The following is an 18,440-nucleotide window of genomic DNA, read 5'->3' as shown; positions in this document are numbered from 1 at the left end:
GCAGGAATACAAACTGGCAGGATCATGACAGAGCCAAGCAGTAGAAAAGAAGGATTTAAAAAATGCCGGAGTGCCACTTTCAGCATCGATGGTTTTAGCTTTACAATTGGTAAGATCAGCTTAAATTCTTCTTCTTCCTCTTTTTCTTTTCATGCTCTCTGATTGCTCTCATCTTTTTTTGAATAAGTACTAGCTACAGGTTAAGGATACAATTCATCCATGGATATCTTTTGTCTATCTGAAATGCTTAGCTACCCTGTAACTTTTGCTGTGTTTTGTTTCCTGTTGCCTTTATTTTCTTCTCTCCAAGAAACTTGCCTTTGATAAGTAGCTGCTGTAAGGATTTTCTCTCTGTTTTCTCATTGTTTCATTGAGTGTTTTGCAGAACTTTTGTTTGGGAGCCTTATCTCAGAAAAGTCTGAGATCACCAATTTTAGGGTTATATGTTGCTTGCTTGCTTGCTGCATTTTCTTCTGACAAAGACCAGTAACATAAGCACCAGGAGCCTTGGGGTTGTTTTTATTATTTCTTTGCTCACTTAATAAGGTTTCAGAAATCTATGAGCCCTCACTCTTTTCTTGGTAGAATAAAATCATATCTAATTTCTTTTAAATAAAAAGGTTTGAGTGGGAAGAATATCAGGAGAGGCTAGGAATTTCAAGACAATGTTTGTTCCTGGAGTAACTGTTTATACGAGGAAAAAATTTGACCCTTTCTGTTCATTATTTCTATGTGGGTGAAGAAGTGAAGCTCCTGACAGCTACAGGTGTCTCTAGATTTGTGTGTGTGTGCACACGTGTGTGTGTCTGACTTGCCGTGAAAAGATTAGGATCTCACTGTAATCTGAGCAGGCTGTTCTTTAAAACTTTTACATTTGACTGGGCTACATCGTACAAATCCTTGCATGTATTTTAAACAGCACAAGCCAGATTGATTTCATAACTTACACAGTAGAAGCCATCAATACAGATCCTCCTGTATACCTTTTACAAACTGACTCTCAGATATTGCTCTTTTTTTTGTACTATTCGATTTATTCAAATTTATATTATTTTTAAATGAGACCAACATGTTATTTATTAATGCTGAATGCAAACTTTTTGGTAGTGTATAAAAACCACCTGTGTCTTGGCTATTATCCTGTCTGAAGTAATGCCTCTGCAATCATTAAAACTATACTTTTTAAGAGAGCAATTTGAAGTTGCAGATATGTTCTTGTAGCTATGTATTTGTTTATACAGCACTTTGAAGATGAAACTACAATATGCAATCTATACATTATTTTTATATTTACTTATTATGGAAAAGTAATAGTTAAAGTTCTGACAATGTGTCCTTTTATGAAGCCCTATTCTAATCCTCCACCATTTTTATTACAATTACTAGTGTTATTGGTATCACATTTTATCATTTGGGCTAAGTCAAAAAGTCCAAGCCTGAATTGATTCAATCTTTGCAGGTTAGTCTAAACTGAATAGATTGAACCGATAAGCAAGTGAACAGACATTCACTTTTGATTCTGGAAATGCAGCCACATGCCTTCAGTGGCCCAGACCAGAAGCTGGGGGGCATTATAGCATGCCTCCCTACTCAGCTGGAACAGACTGCTTGGACCAAGGCTAGCCCACCCATCTTTCAGGGATGGGGTTTTTTGGGGGAGGTGCAAAGCAACCTGGGATGCTGGGGGACTGTGATTTAACTTGAATCTGGAGGGGATCTGAGATAGATTTAACCTAAATCAATTGCGTCTGATATTACATCCACCCAGGTTTATCCTAAACTGGTTTTGGCCATTTTGAAAGTGGTTTGTGTGTGCTGAACTTCTGTTGTGTTACAGATTTAAACTGGTTTCTGATCACTTATACCTATTTATGTGTAATTTCTGTCCCTAGCCTTGATGGCAGTTTGAAGAGTAAACATTCACTTGGCTGTTCTTTTTTTAGGCCTAAGGTAGTACTAGGTTTGGGAACACTGCATTTGTGTATGACAGTTGTGTATTGTATATAATTATTTTATTGATGCATATTTAAATTGCTGTATTGTCTGCTTATTGTCTTTTACTGCTATTTATACTAGGAAAAAAGCTGAACTAGATCTTAGATCAAAGAACTTGTAGTTACTATTCTTACTTTGTGTTCTTTTTAAGTCAGTTAACATGTAATTTCATGTATTTTTCCCCAAAATTGATGCACAGAGGTTACATAATGAAATTACTGAGGTGTGTGTTTTGTACATTATTAAGTAAAGATAAAATGTGTTATGCATTTTTGAAAATGAGCTACACTGCTTGACATATATGAATTGAATTTATTGATGTTTGTGAAAATTTTGCAAAGGTGACTCCTGAATGAGCTACTCTGTACCAGGAAGACTGACTATTTCACAGTGATAATGGGAAAATCAAAATCTCTGATTAGTGGGCTTAATTAGAAGATGATTCTGTTTGGGTGTTGAAGGTCAGACTACATAAGGGTTGGAGTTGTTTTTGAGAAATGGTGAGTTCCCACATTGCTTATTGCGGTTATTTGGAACTGTGGGAAATCAGTACTCTTGTGGATCAGGTACCTGTATAGTGAAGGGTTGGAAGAAATCTGTGCCCAACTAGAATTCTGTGTAAAAGAACATGTTATGTACATTGTAACTTATACATATAAATGACAGAGATTTCTTCCAGAAAGGAACTGATTTGATAGCTTAGTTATTGGTTTTATCATAATGTATCATTATAATCATGGCCATTTATTTCGGAAAGGAAAAAAAGTAAAACTGAAAAAGGTAAAGCCAAGGGCAACTAGAACTCAGGTACAGTAATCTCTATATTGAGGGAAGTCAGAAAATGTTCCTTTCCCATAGCTGCCTCAATTGGCATTCAGTAGCTTCAAACCCAATGTGTAACTTGCTAAACATGGACCACATTTTGTAAATACTACAGGACAAAGAGCTATAAAGTGTTGACCCTGGTTATGGTCTGGCTGAGCTGTACTTGAATGTCTGAAGGCAGGGGAGCAAAGGCAGCCTAACAGATTCTAGGGTGGTGGTTAGCAGTGGGGCTATGCAAAGCTTCAGATTGTGATTTGATTCAGAGATGATTTGGACCAATTTGGAATCTCTGAATCCGAATCGAATTGCTAGAAGCTTTAAGCTTACTGAAGCCTCTGAATCAATTCGGACCTCCAAACTGAATCGCTGGCATCCAAATTGGCCAAATCTGAATCGAATAGTTTCCTATTTGCACAGGCCTAGTCAGCAGGCAGTTTTCTTGCAAATGAAGATAGAGTAACTTCAAGGCTTCTGTAATTTTCACCTGAGAGTTAGTGGTTCAAAGGGACTGTTCCAGTAGCGAGGTGAAGTAGTAAAGTAGACACACTTTGGCTGTGTCCCTTTCTCCCAGGTATAACCCTTATAACTGGGGGAGCAAGGAGTTATTGAGTAGAACTCTACACCAGATAGGGATATTTTGGACAGTTGCTTAAGATGAGCTTCTTTTCACTGGCAGAGTAATGGAAAGGAATCATAGCAGACCTACAGATTGAACGCCTTGATTTCAATGGGACTCTTCAGGATAATAAACCTGCACCACTGCATGTGTTTGTAGCATCAGTCTCTGTATTAAGATGTACTATTTTTCTCCATATGGAGCTCTGGGACCTTTGTTTGACATATCTCTCCATCTCCACTTCACAGGCTGCACAGCTTTTACATAAAGCCAAGTTACTACCAGTTGATATTAATTCTTCCAAAGAATAGAAATACTTCTGGCCAAAGTTCCACTACTAAAAAGGAAGTACAGATGTGATTTTAAAAGAATATAAATAATGGAAAAGCAGGGCTTGAGCCATGTCTTGCACTCTATCATTCTGTGCAAAGTGTATGTGATACTATTAAATGAGAATGCCATTGTTTTATATACTTGGGTTGCCTAGTATTATTGACTAAACAAACATGTAAGATCAATGAAGCCTCAGGTGCAATGTCTTTAAACCCGAGAAGATGACAAACAAAAATGTTAATAAGGTTATACTTTTTTTCCTTTTTAAATCCTTTTTCTATGACGAGCCAATTGAATTAAAGCTTCTGCTCCCCGCTTTTCATATCCAGAAGCTCTTGAGTAATAGTGTTTTAAGTGCCCCTATCACAAGAATCTAATGGATTGATTGTAATAGAATATACCAATAATGATTAGAATTAATTGATATGCTGGAAAGATCTACTGGAACTCAATGCTGCTTAGATATTGGGTGAATGCTGAACTGAAACATGAAGCTTTATGGGTCTGATATATCACAGGATTGTTCACTATTGATGAGACCCTGCTCCACGGTTTCTTTGAGTTACACTGTCATTAAGGACCTAGCCATCTCATTGTGTTTAGAACTCCAGTTCAAGTAAAATGGGAATTTTGAGCTCAGGTCAGTGACAGTTTCAGTCCCTGGGTAATATTTATTCCCAAATCCCGCTGCTTCTGTTTTTAAAGTTTGTAATATTGTGGTTCATTTAGTGATCCCTATTTTAGTGTAAAATTTCAAGTAGTGACCCAGACAAGAGTATTTATGAAAAACATACACAGGCACAATGTTCTTATTAGGTCACTGCAGAATTTAACCCTGATAATGTTTTGTTGTGCTTTGGTCATATACACTTGGTGGATAGGCATAATATTTAAATCTGTCACAAGGCATCTGGCATGAATGGGGATGAGAGAGATTCAAGGCAGAAGTCCTTCGGTAAAGCAGAGAGTAAATGTAGCATTATCAGAATAAGAAAATAGTGTTACCCTTAAAGCTCCTTTGGCATTAGAAGAAAGCAGTTTTGTTGTTCTCAGTTGATAACCTGTCCGTGAAGCCCCAAACTAACTGGAATATGAGGCTCAGATTTTTTTGAAAGAGCAACTTGTATAATAAGTTAACAAACAAGTTAGAGACACAGAGGCAGTTTTCATTATTTGTACTATATTTATATTGCTAATTCAATGGCAGGACTGTAGTTATATTAATAATGTGTCATCCATAACTATATCACTTTTAAGATATTTTCTGCAGCATCTTTAAAGTCCTGGTTTGTTGTTCTGCTCATGACAATTTTAGTTTTGTAATTCAGTAAGATACAGCCTGCTACTGTGGAGACAAAGTCTTCCATGGACCTTTACCTTTTGTTCTGTTCTTGTTGTCATCATATAAAAAGATGTAATTCTGACTGAAAGTACATAGTTGTTTTGTATACAGGAAATTCTGTTAAATATTGCCCACACCTGTTCTCAGGAACCTTTTCCTTCAACCTTTGGGGGAAAAATAAGGGAGTTTGTTACATCATATTAAAACACGTGGGAAGAGGTAGGAAATGTAATTTTTTTCTTATATTGAGCATTACAGTACCAGTGGGATTCCTTTCAGCTTCTTAAGAGTTGAAGTGCTATCTCACCTGGGACAGCTCTTAGAAGAAGCATTGTTGGAGGAAAAACACCTGTTCATGTTAGGAGGTGTAAATACATGATTAGGCACTTGCTCTGTACTGCTAGGATATTCTTTTTCATCAGCAAGTCTTAAAAGCTATGAATTTTTTCACTAGAATGGTACCTGAATTCAACACTATGGGCATGTCTACACATGCAATTAAATTGGCTTAAATTTACTGAGCAGTAAATTACCACGCAGTAAGCTAAAAGAGGCCAGGATCTACATATGCAGGCATTAAAGCGCATTAACGCTAGCTTTAGTCCCAAGTCAGTCTACACACACAGTGTAACTGTGCAGTAAGGCATCTACATGTACATTACTGTGCAGTAACTAACTGGGTATAAATTTGATACCTACATGATGCAGGTATCAAATTTACACTCAAGTCAGTGTAAGTCACAACATTTACTGAGCAGCACGGGCATGCACATGTAGCATGCATACTACCCATACTGTGCAGTAATTTTGGTTACTGTGTAGTAAATGTGCATGTGTAGATGCACCCTGTTTGTCACAATTATAGGGTGCTGACAAGTGTCCTTGTAGCTTAGCATTTTCCTTATTTAGTGGCTTTTAAGATTTTATCCTATGTTGACTTCTTTGAAATAGAATTCCTTTTTCTGGCCAGGGAAATGTATTTGGTGGGCTCAGCCCATATCAGAAAGACAATATAAGGGCATTGTTATACCAATCATAAGCCAAACATGTTAATCAGCTTAGTGTTGTTCGGCTTAGTGGAGCAGTCATACCTTAAGATGGAAAAAAGGTCTCTGATGAGACTGTGATAGTCCTTCACCTCCACACCCGCAAGCATCCATTCTCCCCACCTGGCTTCTTGTTGGTCTTGCATGGTCCTGGCACTGTGGTCACCAGCAGCTGGCCCTGCATGGGATAATGTGGAATGCAGTGGACCGAGTAGCCATCCTGCCCACCTGCCTGCCTACTTGCTATGATGAGCAACTGCTGCCACTAGGAGGTAAGACCATGCCAACTACCGGGGGGGAGGGGTCTTAGTTTGGGAAAGTTACCCCTGACTTTCCTGGTGTAGCATGACAGCAGCGGCTCATTGCAGTGGGTGGGCAGGCTGGCTACTCTGTGTGGTGCATTGCACCCTGACCTGTGTGGGCCTGTCTGTCAATGGCTGCAGTAGCAGGACTGCACAGCACCAACAGGAAGCTGGGTAGTGGTAGGGAATGAACACAGGGGGTGCAGGGGAATCTGTATGCTGCATGGCTCAGTCCAGCCCCAGCTGTGGCAGAGTGGAGTGGTGCAGGGGGCAGCCCACCCTCTTCAGGCTCCTGGCAGTGGCCAGTGGTCTGGATAGGATCAATTGGCACCTCCTTTCTTCTCCTCTGGCCCTCAACAGCTCACCAAAACTCCTTAAGTGGCCCTCCAGCCCAAAGAATTGCCTACCCCTGGGTTAAGAGCTCCAGAAGCTGCCTAATCTGTGTAACAAGGCCCTAAGCCACACTGAGTTTACACAGGGTGACTGAGTACACACTCACCTTTCAAAGTGATCCTTCCAATCCAGGCTTGGAGGAAGTTCCAAGTAGTATGAAGGAAGATTACCTTGTGTATGCATGTAATGTTCTGCAGATAGAAAACTTCAAGGGGCTGTCAATCCAGACTATTTTACCAGGATGAAATGTTTTATGATTTTAAGTGACCTTTTATTTCTGTGGATCATATGCCTTTCTAACTTTCCAACACAAAGTGGGGAACCATTTTTTAATGTTATTCACTAGGTCCTGATGTCACAGCTGAAAAAAAGGAAAAGATTTATCACCCCTCAAATTTTTTATCTTGGTTCAAGAACAGATCTAACGAAAAGTGGCAGGAGGCATTAGTAATTGATTGCCATATGAATGCATAAACATATTGCTGCCTGAATTGGAAGAAATGCATATTTTAAGCAGAATAACACTACAAATAGTAATCTAGCTGTAGGATACAATACTTGATTATTTTATTAAATTGTCTGCCAATGTACTGACACATGTACAGGAACAATGCAACATAAAGAATGAAAACACAAAAACAGTGGAACAAAGCTTCCATCATGGGACAAGAAATTTTAAGAAAAATGTGTAGGTTGTTGTTTTCTCTCAACTACAAGGTCATATTCTAATACCAAATTCCTTGGGTATCCTTGTATGCTTTGCCTGAAAATTCACTTCCTGCAGTTGTTATTTGTTTGTTTGGGTACCCAAGAAGGGTTAACGTTTCAGGTGTTTTACCTAGAGGTCTAGGTTACATCAACCTAGAAGCACTAGAGACTAGGGGGCTCAGTCTTGCTGAAGACCAAGATGGAAACAGGCAGAAGTACTGCCCTAGTACATCACACTAGCAAGATCTACACAGGAAAGGTAAGGTCTTTTGTGTCTCTTCTGCAGTGGCTCCTTATAGAGGAGTGGAGGTGCTGATTTCAACAAGAGCAGAGGTGGCTCCTCAGGGCTGTTCAACTGGTGGCCCATAGGCTATATAAGGCCCGTGAGTGTTTAAACTATGGCCTGTGGGCTTAATTGGCATGACTCTGGCAACCAGGGCCACCACTTCCTCCCTCTACCCCCAACTCCCTTGCCATCTTCTTGGTCACTGTTGGTGACTGAAATGGGTGGCAGGGGAAAAGGAGGGGAAAAGCAGTAGCTTCTTACTTTTTAGTACGTTATCCTCAAAATGCCTTTCTGTGATAGGGAAGTGTTTTTATTTTTTGGGTTCTGGAGATCCACCAACACAGTATCCCTGGTAGCTATGCCATAAGTTGCCATCAGAGGTTGGTTGTTCAGCCACTGAGAAGCTCTGCAGGTCAATTTGGCTCACCACGCCAAATAAATTGGCCAGCCTGGCTTCATAGGATGAAGACCTGTGAAAGCTTGCCTTGAAAAGACTGGTAGTGTTTCCCTTGCAAAGACCAAGCTACCTTTTATTAGAGCTCTGTCAATTTATAAGAGCTGAGGATCTACTTACTATGTCTACTAGGCCTACTATTTACTATAGTCTACACAATATGGGTAAAAAGTTACCCAGGTACAACGTAGGTGTTTTGAGTTGATCTCTCATCTGTCAAAATATTCCTGACTAAAATACTGTTGCTCGGTTTTAATGCCAAAATCATTAGTTGTTCACACTGAATCAGACTCATAACATAGAACCAGTTGTAGGGTCACTTCAGAAGTAAATTATTTATTTATTTTTGCTAATTTTATTTCCAATGGGAGCTGTGAACTGTAAAACGAGCTGTGAACTGTAAAACCTTTGCAAAGTGTTTTGACATGTGTGAGTGGGCAGAACTATCCTCCACAGTTGGGCTTTGTATGCAAAGAAAATTACTCCAAAGTGAAGATGAAGAAAGATTACAGTGGATAAAATCATTACTGTTTAAAAGTAAGAAGCATCCCCCTGATTACTTCATACTAACTTTTAAAAATTTGATGAATTATGTAAGCGTAAATTATTATCCTGAAGTAAATCCTACCCTCTCACTTTTAAATACCCCAAGTCACCACTGTGAGTGTCTTGCATGATGATGTTACCAGGGTATCTGAACACTGCATACGTTTTAGTATCCTCATCCACAAAGTGCTCTTCTGTGATAGGGGTTTAGGTTGTTTGGTCTAAGGATATAGGCAGACAAGGTTCCTTGGGTGAATTTGATATCTTTTATTAGACCAACCCAAATGGTTGGAGAATAGTTATTAAGCAAGCTTTCGGGTTCAAAAACCCTTCGTCAGGCTAAGGAAGTTTCAGCAGTTGGTGTGTGCTCTTCCTGGATGGACTGAAAAGTAAACAAGCCAGGGGCTGGGCTGGGGAGTCAGTTGCCAGGCAGATTATAATGTATCAAAAATCCAATGTCTATGTTTAGTCCCTGATCTCTAGTATCCAGCAGGTTGATGAAATGGAGCTCATAGGCTCGTCTCTGGGAAGTGCTGTGTAAATTTCCCTTGAGGATCAGGACTGAGAGATTGAAGAGAGAGTGGCCCTCCTGTGAGAAATGTGTCCCCACCGGTAATTGGGTATTTCTGTCTTTGATGGATTTCCGGTGTGCATTCATTCTGGTGCGCAGTTGTTGTCTGGTCTCTCCTACATATCTTCCATCAGGGCATTTGGTGCATTGGATGAGGTATACTACATTCCTGGAGGTGCAGCTGTAAGATCCTGGGATGCTGATGGCTCTGTTGTGGGGTGTAGTAATAGTGGCGGTGGTGGAGATGTGGGGGCAGGTTTTGCATTTCTTGTCATGGCACGGTCTGGATCCTTTTGGTGTGTTCTGGGGTTGAGGAAGTTTGCTTCTGGTGATGAGGTTGGCGAGGTTCGGTGCTTGTCTGAAGGCTAGGATGGGTGGCTCTGGGAAGATCTTTTTAAGAATAGGGTCTTTTTCTAATATGGGTTGCAATTTTTTGAGGATTTTCCGTACAGGTTCAAGGGATGGGTGATAGGTCATAACCAGCGGTGTGCGATTTGTGGGTGTTTTTCTTCTGTACTGCAGCAGTTCTTCACGTGGTATCCAGGTGGCTCTTTCAAACGTGCGATCTACCTCTCTGGAGGAGTGTCCTTGCTGGGTGAAAGCCTTTTTAAGATTGGTGAGGTGGCAATCCCGGGTGTTCTCTTCAGTACAGATGCAGTGGTATCTGAGGGCTTGGCTGTATATCACTGCTTTTTTGGTGTGTAAAAAAAAAAAAAAGGTAAAAAGGTTGGCATACTGTGGGGCCATTTTAGTGCCCATAGCTGTTCCCATCATCTGGAGGAAGTGTTGATTATTAAAAGTGAAATTGTTGTGTGTGAGGATGAAGTGTATAAGCTCAGTGATATCTTTGGGTCTGTATTCTGGGTTGTAATCTTGTTCCTGTAGATATGTAAGGCAGGCATGGATGCCATCCTGGTGTGGGATGTTGGTGTATAGGCTGGTACAAGACACTACAGACTTGCTACAGAAACTTAAAAACATAGACGACCTTCCCAGCAACACACTCCTAGCCACCATGGACGTTACCAGCCTATACACCAACATCCCACACCAGGATGGCATCCATGCCTGCCTTATATATCTATAGGAACAAGATTACAACCCAGAATACAGACCCAAAGATATCACTGAGCTTATACACTTCATCCTCACACACAACAATTTCACTTTTAATAATCAACACTTCCTCCAGATGATGGGAACAGCTATGGGCACTAAAATGGCCCCACAGTATGCCAACCTTTTTATGAGCCACCTGGAAGAAGACTTCCTGGAGATGTGGTTTAGTTTGCAACATAACAAACTCATTTAAATCACAAAAACCCCTATGCATGTAAACCTCCACACATGTACGCATTGAAACTGTAAAAACAGCCAATTTTTGTCACGTATATGAGTGCCTGTAGGTAGAACAACTGGAAGTTTAACCCTTCTTGGGTACCCAAACAAACAAATAACAAAACTCAGTGTTCAAAAGATTGCCAGGCCTACCTTTCCACAAGGATGCTATGACAGGATTAGCCAGGGGAGCATGTTATCCCACAATAAGAGCTAATGATCTGCTTCCACTCAAGCTGCTCTAGTCCATAAAAGAACTAGAGACTGGGAGAGAGCTTTCAAGCCTAATCCTTTAGGGTTTGCCATTCTGCAGCAGAACTTTAAAAAAATCTGCTAATTAGCTTATTTTTCCTATAGACGTGTTTGTCTCTCTAAGATTTGTAGGGATGCGTCTGTTAATAAAAGGCTAATTCTTTTTGGACAGAATTGAAATGATCCTGGGTCACAACACTGGAAATTGGGGGTAACTCCTCCTTAACTAAGAGCCAGATTCTCACCAGATATAAATCTTTATAGCTCCACTGAGGTCAAGTAAGCTACAGTGCTTTATAGCATCTGAGAATCTGCTCTCAAAGAGCTATTCCTGCTCTACACTGAGGAAACTTAAAGACAAATATTATGTATAAATTTTAAAATGTTACAGGGTGAAGCCACCAAGCTTTTCCACAGTTCATTTCCAGGAATTTGTCAATGCTTACCCCCTCCCTTCTCAGTGACAGAGATTACATCTGATCCTAGATTTGTAGTAGCTGTGGCCTTGAGATTTTCAGAACTGGGAACTTCTCCCTGTTCATGTTATTACATCAATACCTGGAGCCTTGTTATATGGCTGTTTTCAGAGCCGAAAGCATGATGAGAGGAAAGTTGTAGTAATTACTGAACAGATGCACTTAATGAGGTCTCTACTGGATTTCCAGCTGGCAACTAGAACTGTGTACTGGGACAATGCAATTGCAGTCACTCAGATCATTATGTGACATCACATCCTCTCCCTTGTTGTCATAGCAGCTGTAATCATTCCACTGAAAATTTCCCCCAGGAATACAGCAACCATCATTTTTCTCTATTAAGTGGAAGTACATGGTGTTTTGTTTTTTTTTAACTGCTGCTGTGCAATGCGATTTCTTGCTCCTGACAAGAGCCTCTTGTCCTAATACTTAATGATGATACAAGATATCAACTGATATATAGCTAGGGGAGAAAACCTCCTCAGCCAGTGCAGCTCAGTGCTGACCTACAAGATATTTACTATTCTAGCATTAAAGTTCTTCAAAGCAGACAGCACTAGTGAGAGAGCAAGAGAGCAGTGTTTTTCAATACATACTATACTAGACTTAAGGAATACTGGTCCTGATTCTCTCATTTATAACTGTTTTAAATTAATAAAACTCTACTGTAAACATCACTAGAACTATATCCAATTTATGCTAGTATCAGAGGAAATCGTTGTTATAAGCAACATTATTTTAGTATTAATAATTAAGACCATTAAAACTAAAAGCTTTTTAATAGTCTAGTTTTGCTTTTTCCTATCCCACTTAGGTGAGTTTTTTGTGTTTTTACAGTTTCCTCAATTTGGATACTGATTATTAGTGTGTGCTAGTTCACATCCTGTTTCTACTAATCTGCTTCTGGTTTTCATACTCTTGAGCAAAACTATTATATCTGGGCTTCCAACAATGCAGGAGAAAGGAGCTAAATGAAAACTGAAAAACAACTTTCTCTAGAATTATATTAATTTCCATTCCTTCTCTTATTTTGAATTCATTTTTTGGAATAACAGTAACATGAAGTTTTGGTCACATACATGAATTCAAGCTTTTACACTCATGTAGGGTGTAAAGAATTTTACATAAAGATTTTAAATGTCCATTCAGGCAGGAACGAAGCACCAACAGAAAAGACAGAAGTTTAAAAATCTTCTGACTGCGAATTAAGAAAATCCTACAACTAATAACTAGATAAAGGGGTAGGCAAAATATAGCCTGCAGGCAGTATCTGGCCTGCCAAGATACAGGGGGCAGCCTGGGCCATGGTGCTGCGGCCAGTACTGCCATCCCTAGGTGCACAGTGGGGCTGGGGAGGCATGGTGGCTGGACTCTATTTCCTGGCACCCCTGGGGTGGCTCCTTCTGGCTGCCACTGCTGGACCCAGCCCTGCTGCTTGGGCACCCCCCGCCTGTTTGCCCTGCACCAACTGCTGGGGGCAGGGCCTGAATGGGCACGATGCATGCCTGGGTGGACAGGATGGGGCTGTAGCTAGGCAGGGAGTTGCCTCCGGGAGTGGGATGAATAGGCAGGACCTGGGCTGGGCCTGGGATCACAGGATGGTGACAGAATAGGGCCAGGGCCCAGGGAAGAGTCATGATCTACCCCCCACACACCCTTGCAACAGGTGCCAGTTCCATGGGCAAGGGCATGTAGGGAGCAGATTGTGGCTCTGCCCTAGCTTCCAGCCCCACACTATCACTGCCCCATGATCTCGATCCCTAGTCCTATCTGCCCATCACACTCCTGAATACAGCTTCCTGCCTGCCTGCGGCCCCATCTGTCCATCCAGCTGCATGCCCTTTCCATGAGGGTACCAGATGCTCCCCACGGAGACCCCAGGATCACTGGGCAGTGACAACACAGGGCCAGAGCCCAGGGCAGAGCTGCAATCTGCTGCCTGCATGCCCTTGCAATGGGCACTGGTTCCATGGGCAGGGGCATTCAGGAAGCAGATTGCAGCTCTGACCCAGGCCCCAGATCTTCGCTGTCACCACCCAGCAATCCTGGGGTGCCCTTGGAAACTGGCTGGGACCCATGTGGGGGCCACCTAAGGAGTTTCACTGAACTGTTGTGAGGGAGTTGGGGGTGCTGACCCGGCCTGCAACAGCTCACTAAAACTCCCTAAGTGGCCCTCTGGCCAAAATAATTGCCCATCCCTGAGAGAGACCTACTTGAAAGGATATTTAAGTGAAAAAGTATTTATCTGCTTATGGGCAGAAACATTCCTTTGACCATCAATATTCAGCTTTGGTCTGTGTAGATAATGGAGTGATTGAAGGGAATCCCCCTATCCCCAATTTGGGACAAAGGGAGCTTACTTTGTTAGATTGATCCTTGGAATAAAAAAACAGAGCACACCTTCCTCTTCCCAAGAGAATCACTTTATTAGAAAACTACGCATTAAGTTTACCTAGCATTCAGATTCAAGCAGTGGAAATGCAAAAACTTAATCATGCCTTGGAGGATGGGTATTGGCTGGACCACAGGAACTCTGAGCTTTTGTTCAGTTCTTCTAGCAGCTCAGGTCTATCATATCACGCATCCCCCAGGTTTAAAATCATCTATATACAATCATTAATGACATGCATTTATTAACCTGATTGGGTATATGGTAATGAAAGCAGTTGATCATAAAGAACCCCCTCCTCAGAAAAGTGAAGAGTTTATAACAAACAGTTAACAACTGTTTAACTAGGATGCGCTCAAAGTTTTATCAGTTAGTTAGATTTCCACTTTTAATAAAGAGTGCTATTCCTTATGAGTTTCAATTTCTTTGTTTGTGTGACTATAATCAAACACCCAAATCAGTGCTTTCCTGTTTACATTATCAAAAACATGGTATCTGGCCTTGCAAGCCTGTTTGTCTACAAGGTTATCCAAAGTTCATTCCAACATTCATATAATGGGGGACGCATACAAGTGCAAGAAGGCACTTATGCCAAGGCCTTTAATGTGTCCCTTACAGAGACCCATCGCGAGAACAAAAAACTATAGTGGAAATCTGAGAGGAAAATTTTGCCCTCTGCTACAACCCTGCAAGTGACTGCACACCTACAATTCCTCATGTAACTTCACTTAGTTTCAGGGATACCCTTGTTCATAGTTGCAGAACTGGGATCTCTGCTACTTGGCTTATTGAGGCATGCTCTAATCCGTTGAAACAGTTCCCTGGAAAATGCTTTCAGTGAATTTTTAACCAAGCAGAACTGCAAATTCAGGACAGTGACAAACTGGTGAAAAATAAAAAGAGTAGTGCGTGCCTTTGAGATTCATAGGTGCTGAACTCTACCAAGGCAAGCTGCATTAAAACTACTTCTACCTCCCATTCAAGTTGGTGGGTGTTTTCCCACTGATTCTTAGTGAGAATTGGATTGAGTCATAGAGAAGGCAATAGCTTTTGAATTGGGCTTAGTATAAATTTAACTGTGTTACTTTTTGCTCTTTTTGTTTATGTGGTTCATGCCCAGATAAGGAAGATTAGGAGGAAAAAATTAACAGGGCCCATGAAATCAAAAGAACTCTTCAATTTTCGTAAATTGGGCAATGTATAGAATGAGGTGTTAATTTGCATGGTGGTGTATCAAGCAAAACACAATAGTCCCATCACTAAGCAATTTTTAATGATTCTTTTGTGGTCCTCTTTCCCTTCATCTAACACTGTGTGTGTTTGTAGACATGTGCTATCAATGCAGGTACATATGAATATGGTACTGGAAGGGACCACCAGGGCCATTGAGTCCAGTCCTCTGCATTTGCAGGTACTCTTTCACTGAAAGAATCCCCCAAATCTCCCCTTCAAACATTCCATTACAACTACAAGTAATGAATCTGAATAACAGAGAAGTAATTGGTTAATATACACATAGACAATCCTAGGAAAAGGATCATACACCACTCTAAAGAGGAAGGCAAGCTCCCCCACTGTCTATTTCAATTTGACCTATCCTTTCTGATACCAAATTTGATGATCTGGTGTGACCCTGAACAGAAGAGTAAGACCCTCTAACCAGAAACTCTGTGTGTTCTAGTATTGGCAGGGGTTTCGGCATATCCCAGTCATATTTCCCCCATTCCCTGTATCCCCAAGCCCAGAAAAGCCTTAACCATGATCATGACAGAAAAAATACTACCTGGGATGAACTAGCAACCTGCAAAAGCCAAGATGCATGGGATTACCAAATAATATCCACACTAAAAGAATTACTTTTATACCTCAATCTAGGGACTGGAAACAAGTGACTCCACATCATACATGCACAGATTGTATGTCAGTACACCTATCCTTTTTATGAACTGATCCAGTTCAAACTTAAAGAGATTCAGGTTCTTTGCTTGCACCTCTTTACTTGAAAGACTATTCCAAAAGTTTACTCTTCTTATGATTAGAACTCTTCTCATTTCTGATCTGAATTCATCTGTAGCCAGTTTATAGCCAGTTCATTTTGCACTGATGGTGTTTCTCAGCCTAGAAAACTCTTAATCTTCTTTAATATTTGCCCAACATATGTGCTTATAAAGACTGAGAGCCCCTTTCAATCCCAGATTTTGCTAAATTAAATAAACCAAGTTCCTTTAATCTTTTATTAAAAAAAAAAAAGTCTCCATTCCCTTGACCATTTTTGTGACCCTTTTTTGAACTGGTTTCATTTTAAGTTAATCTTTTTTTGAACATCAGTGACCAGAACTACAGACCTTAATCAAAATGGAGTCTTACCAATATCTTGTTTACCATCTCTACTGCATATATTCTGCCTAATATACCCTATGGCCAGGTACAGACATTACTCTTTTACTGGTGTAAGTGATCAGAAACTGATCTATACCCATAACAGAACAGAAATTTGGCACAAAACTAGTTTATACCTATAACAGAACAGAAGTTCGGCATACATAGACCGGTTTAAAAATGGCGGAACCTGGTCTAAGATTTACTGTGCCCTCCCCGCCAGCTCTTTTTGAATGTTTGTATTTAGCCTAAGACTGCATTCACTTTTTTTTGCAGTTGCATCACACCGGAAGCTCCTAGTAATCCTATAGTCAACCAATATGCCCAGCTCCCTCTCTTCCTCACATGTGTCCAGTCTGTGTGTTCCCATCCTAAAAGTCAGTAGAATTCAAATTCAAGGTTGCTGCTGGCACTACAGCATGATTTGATTAATCCTTGAATTGCAGTTTTGCCCTGAAAAATGACTCCAAACTGCAGTTCTACTCTGAAAATGGCATTTTTGGGGGCTCTAACTTTTTTTTTCTTTTGATGACCACTATGAAACTACATATCATGTTTTTTTAGTTTGCAGTAAAAAACCTTTACATTTTATTGCCAGTCCTTGAACCCAACAACAATCTTACATTTCCCAGTTCAGCATTGAGGAATATTTTGGCCAAGCTACTTCTCATGCTAAAGTTTAAGAGTCCTAAAATAAAGCTTTATAATGGACACTGGTTGCAATTTGAATTATGAGGAGGTGATGGTGTTTTTAGAGTAAGTGTATTGTATAGACTCTAATTAGTGGAATATCATCTTAAATTCAGCCCCACCCCCCATGCTGTGGCAGGGAAAGCAGTGGTAGGGGCAAGGGGCCAGACCTCTACCCTACTTTCTGCCTCACCTCTTGACCTCCCTGTCTGCCCCTCTGCCATGTGCCCTCCTTGCGCTTGTGCCTGACCCCAGCTGTCTGTTTCTACCCCTGCTTCCAGTGCCTGGCTTCCTTGCTCCTGGCCACCCCCCAGGCCTGGGGTTGAAGCTGGAACTGAGCTGCTCACTGCCCCAATCTAATACTCAAATCTAAAATGAGATTTGTTTTTCCCCATGTTGTTTGGGAGAGAAAACCTTGTCTTGGATTTGAGTAAATACAGTATATTATGTAAATATGTCACAGAGCAAGAAAAGTGCAAAATAATTGCCCTTCCAATAGATATTGGTACGGATGGTACATGGTTGGATGATCTGCTGTTTGCTTTTGAAAATATCATTCTAAGAAAAGATAGTTACTGTTTATCCCATATCCAGAGCATTTTATTTAATGACTAACTCCAATATAAAAAACAAGGATCTACTGGCTACTGTTAACTCTTGCTTACACGGTTCCCCCCCATAAATGACATGGCATATTGTGGTTCAAATGGTTCAGAATTCTGCTGTTTTATAAGTATTCTGTTTCTCTTATTGTAAGCCACCCTGAGCTTGTTGGGAAGGACAGCATATAAATCACATGAATGAATAAATAAGTTAGATACTGATTACTTTTACTTCAGCTTGTTAAAATTTTATATTACTCCCTTTGAATATAAGGAATTATTCAGTGGAAAATCAGGCCAGAATTGGGCACATCTCACTTTTGCAAACAAGAATGATTTTTCATGGGGTAGGTGTTTGGCGCCCAGGGCAAGCCCACAGTGGCAGCCTGCCCTCACCCTGCTTACAGATTAGGAGGGCACATGTCCTCCCTGCCTTCCCCCCCCATGCTTGCCCGGGAGTGCACGCAGCAGTGGGAGCCACCCTTCCCCCTCCCTGCCCCTCCCCCCACAAACAAGCCACTCACAGCTGTCCCACATCCCACCCCAGCTAGGCAGCCTGTTGGCACCTCTTCATTTCAGTGCCTGGGATGGTTGCCTCACTCACCCCCCCCCCCCCCCTTTGCTATGGCACTGGTTTGGTTTAAGTGTGGGTGAATCTTAAGATGTATGTTGTACAGGCTGTGAGTGACCCGAGCCCTTTTCTGTGCTGCACGTGGGCTGTGGCCAGCAGCCTGGGCACGCCGGGTTGGAGAGGGAAGGCCGTCGAGCTGGAATTAGGCACAAACGCGTAGCGGTAGTTTTAAAGATTGTTTACTTACACCGAGATGGCAGTGGTACAGGCTGGAAAGCTTCCTTAAATTGCGGTTACAGACAGGAAAGAAGAGAAGCGGACAAGAG

The 18,440-nt window shown here is 41.1% G+C and overlaps 1 protein-coding gene across 1 annotated transcript in view; it reads left to right on the top strand.

The window, feature by feature from the left end:
* Positions 1 to 6: 6 nt before the first annotated feature.
* Positions 7 to 18,440, top strand: part of LOC112549820 (calcium/calmodulin-dependent 3',5'-cyclic nucleotide phosphodiesterase 1C-like) — an 83,142-nt gene continuing 64,708 nt past the window's right edge. The window contains exon 1 of the mRNA XM_025200604.1: positions 7 to 109. Coding sequence (XP_025056389.1) covers positions 25 to 109 — 85 coding nt within the window. The 5' untranslated portion in view covers positions 7 to 24. The remainder of the gene's footprint in view (positions 110 to 18,440) is intronic.

Source organism: Alligator sinensis, unplaced genomic scaffold (genome assembly GCF_000455745.1).
Source record: "Alligator sinensis unplaced genomic scaffold, ASM45574v1 scaffold86_1, whole genome shotgun sequence".
In the NCBI taxonomy this organism is placed as follows: Eukaryota; Metazoa; Chordata; order Crocodylia; family Alligatoridae; genus Alligator; species Alligator sinensis.
The sequence above is the reverse complement of the archived record's forward strand: the minus strand, read 5'-3'. Positions and strand labels throughout refer to the sequence as shown.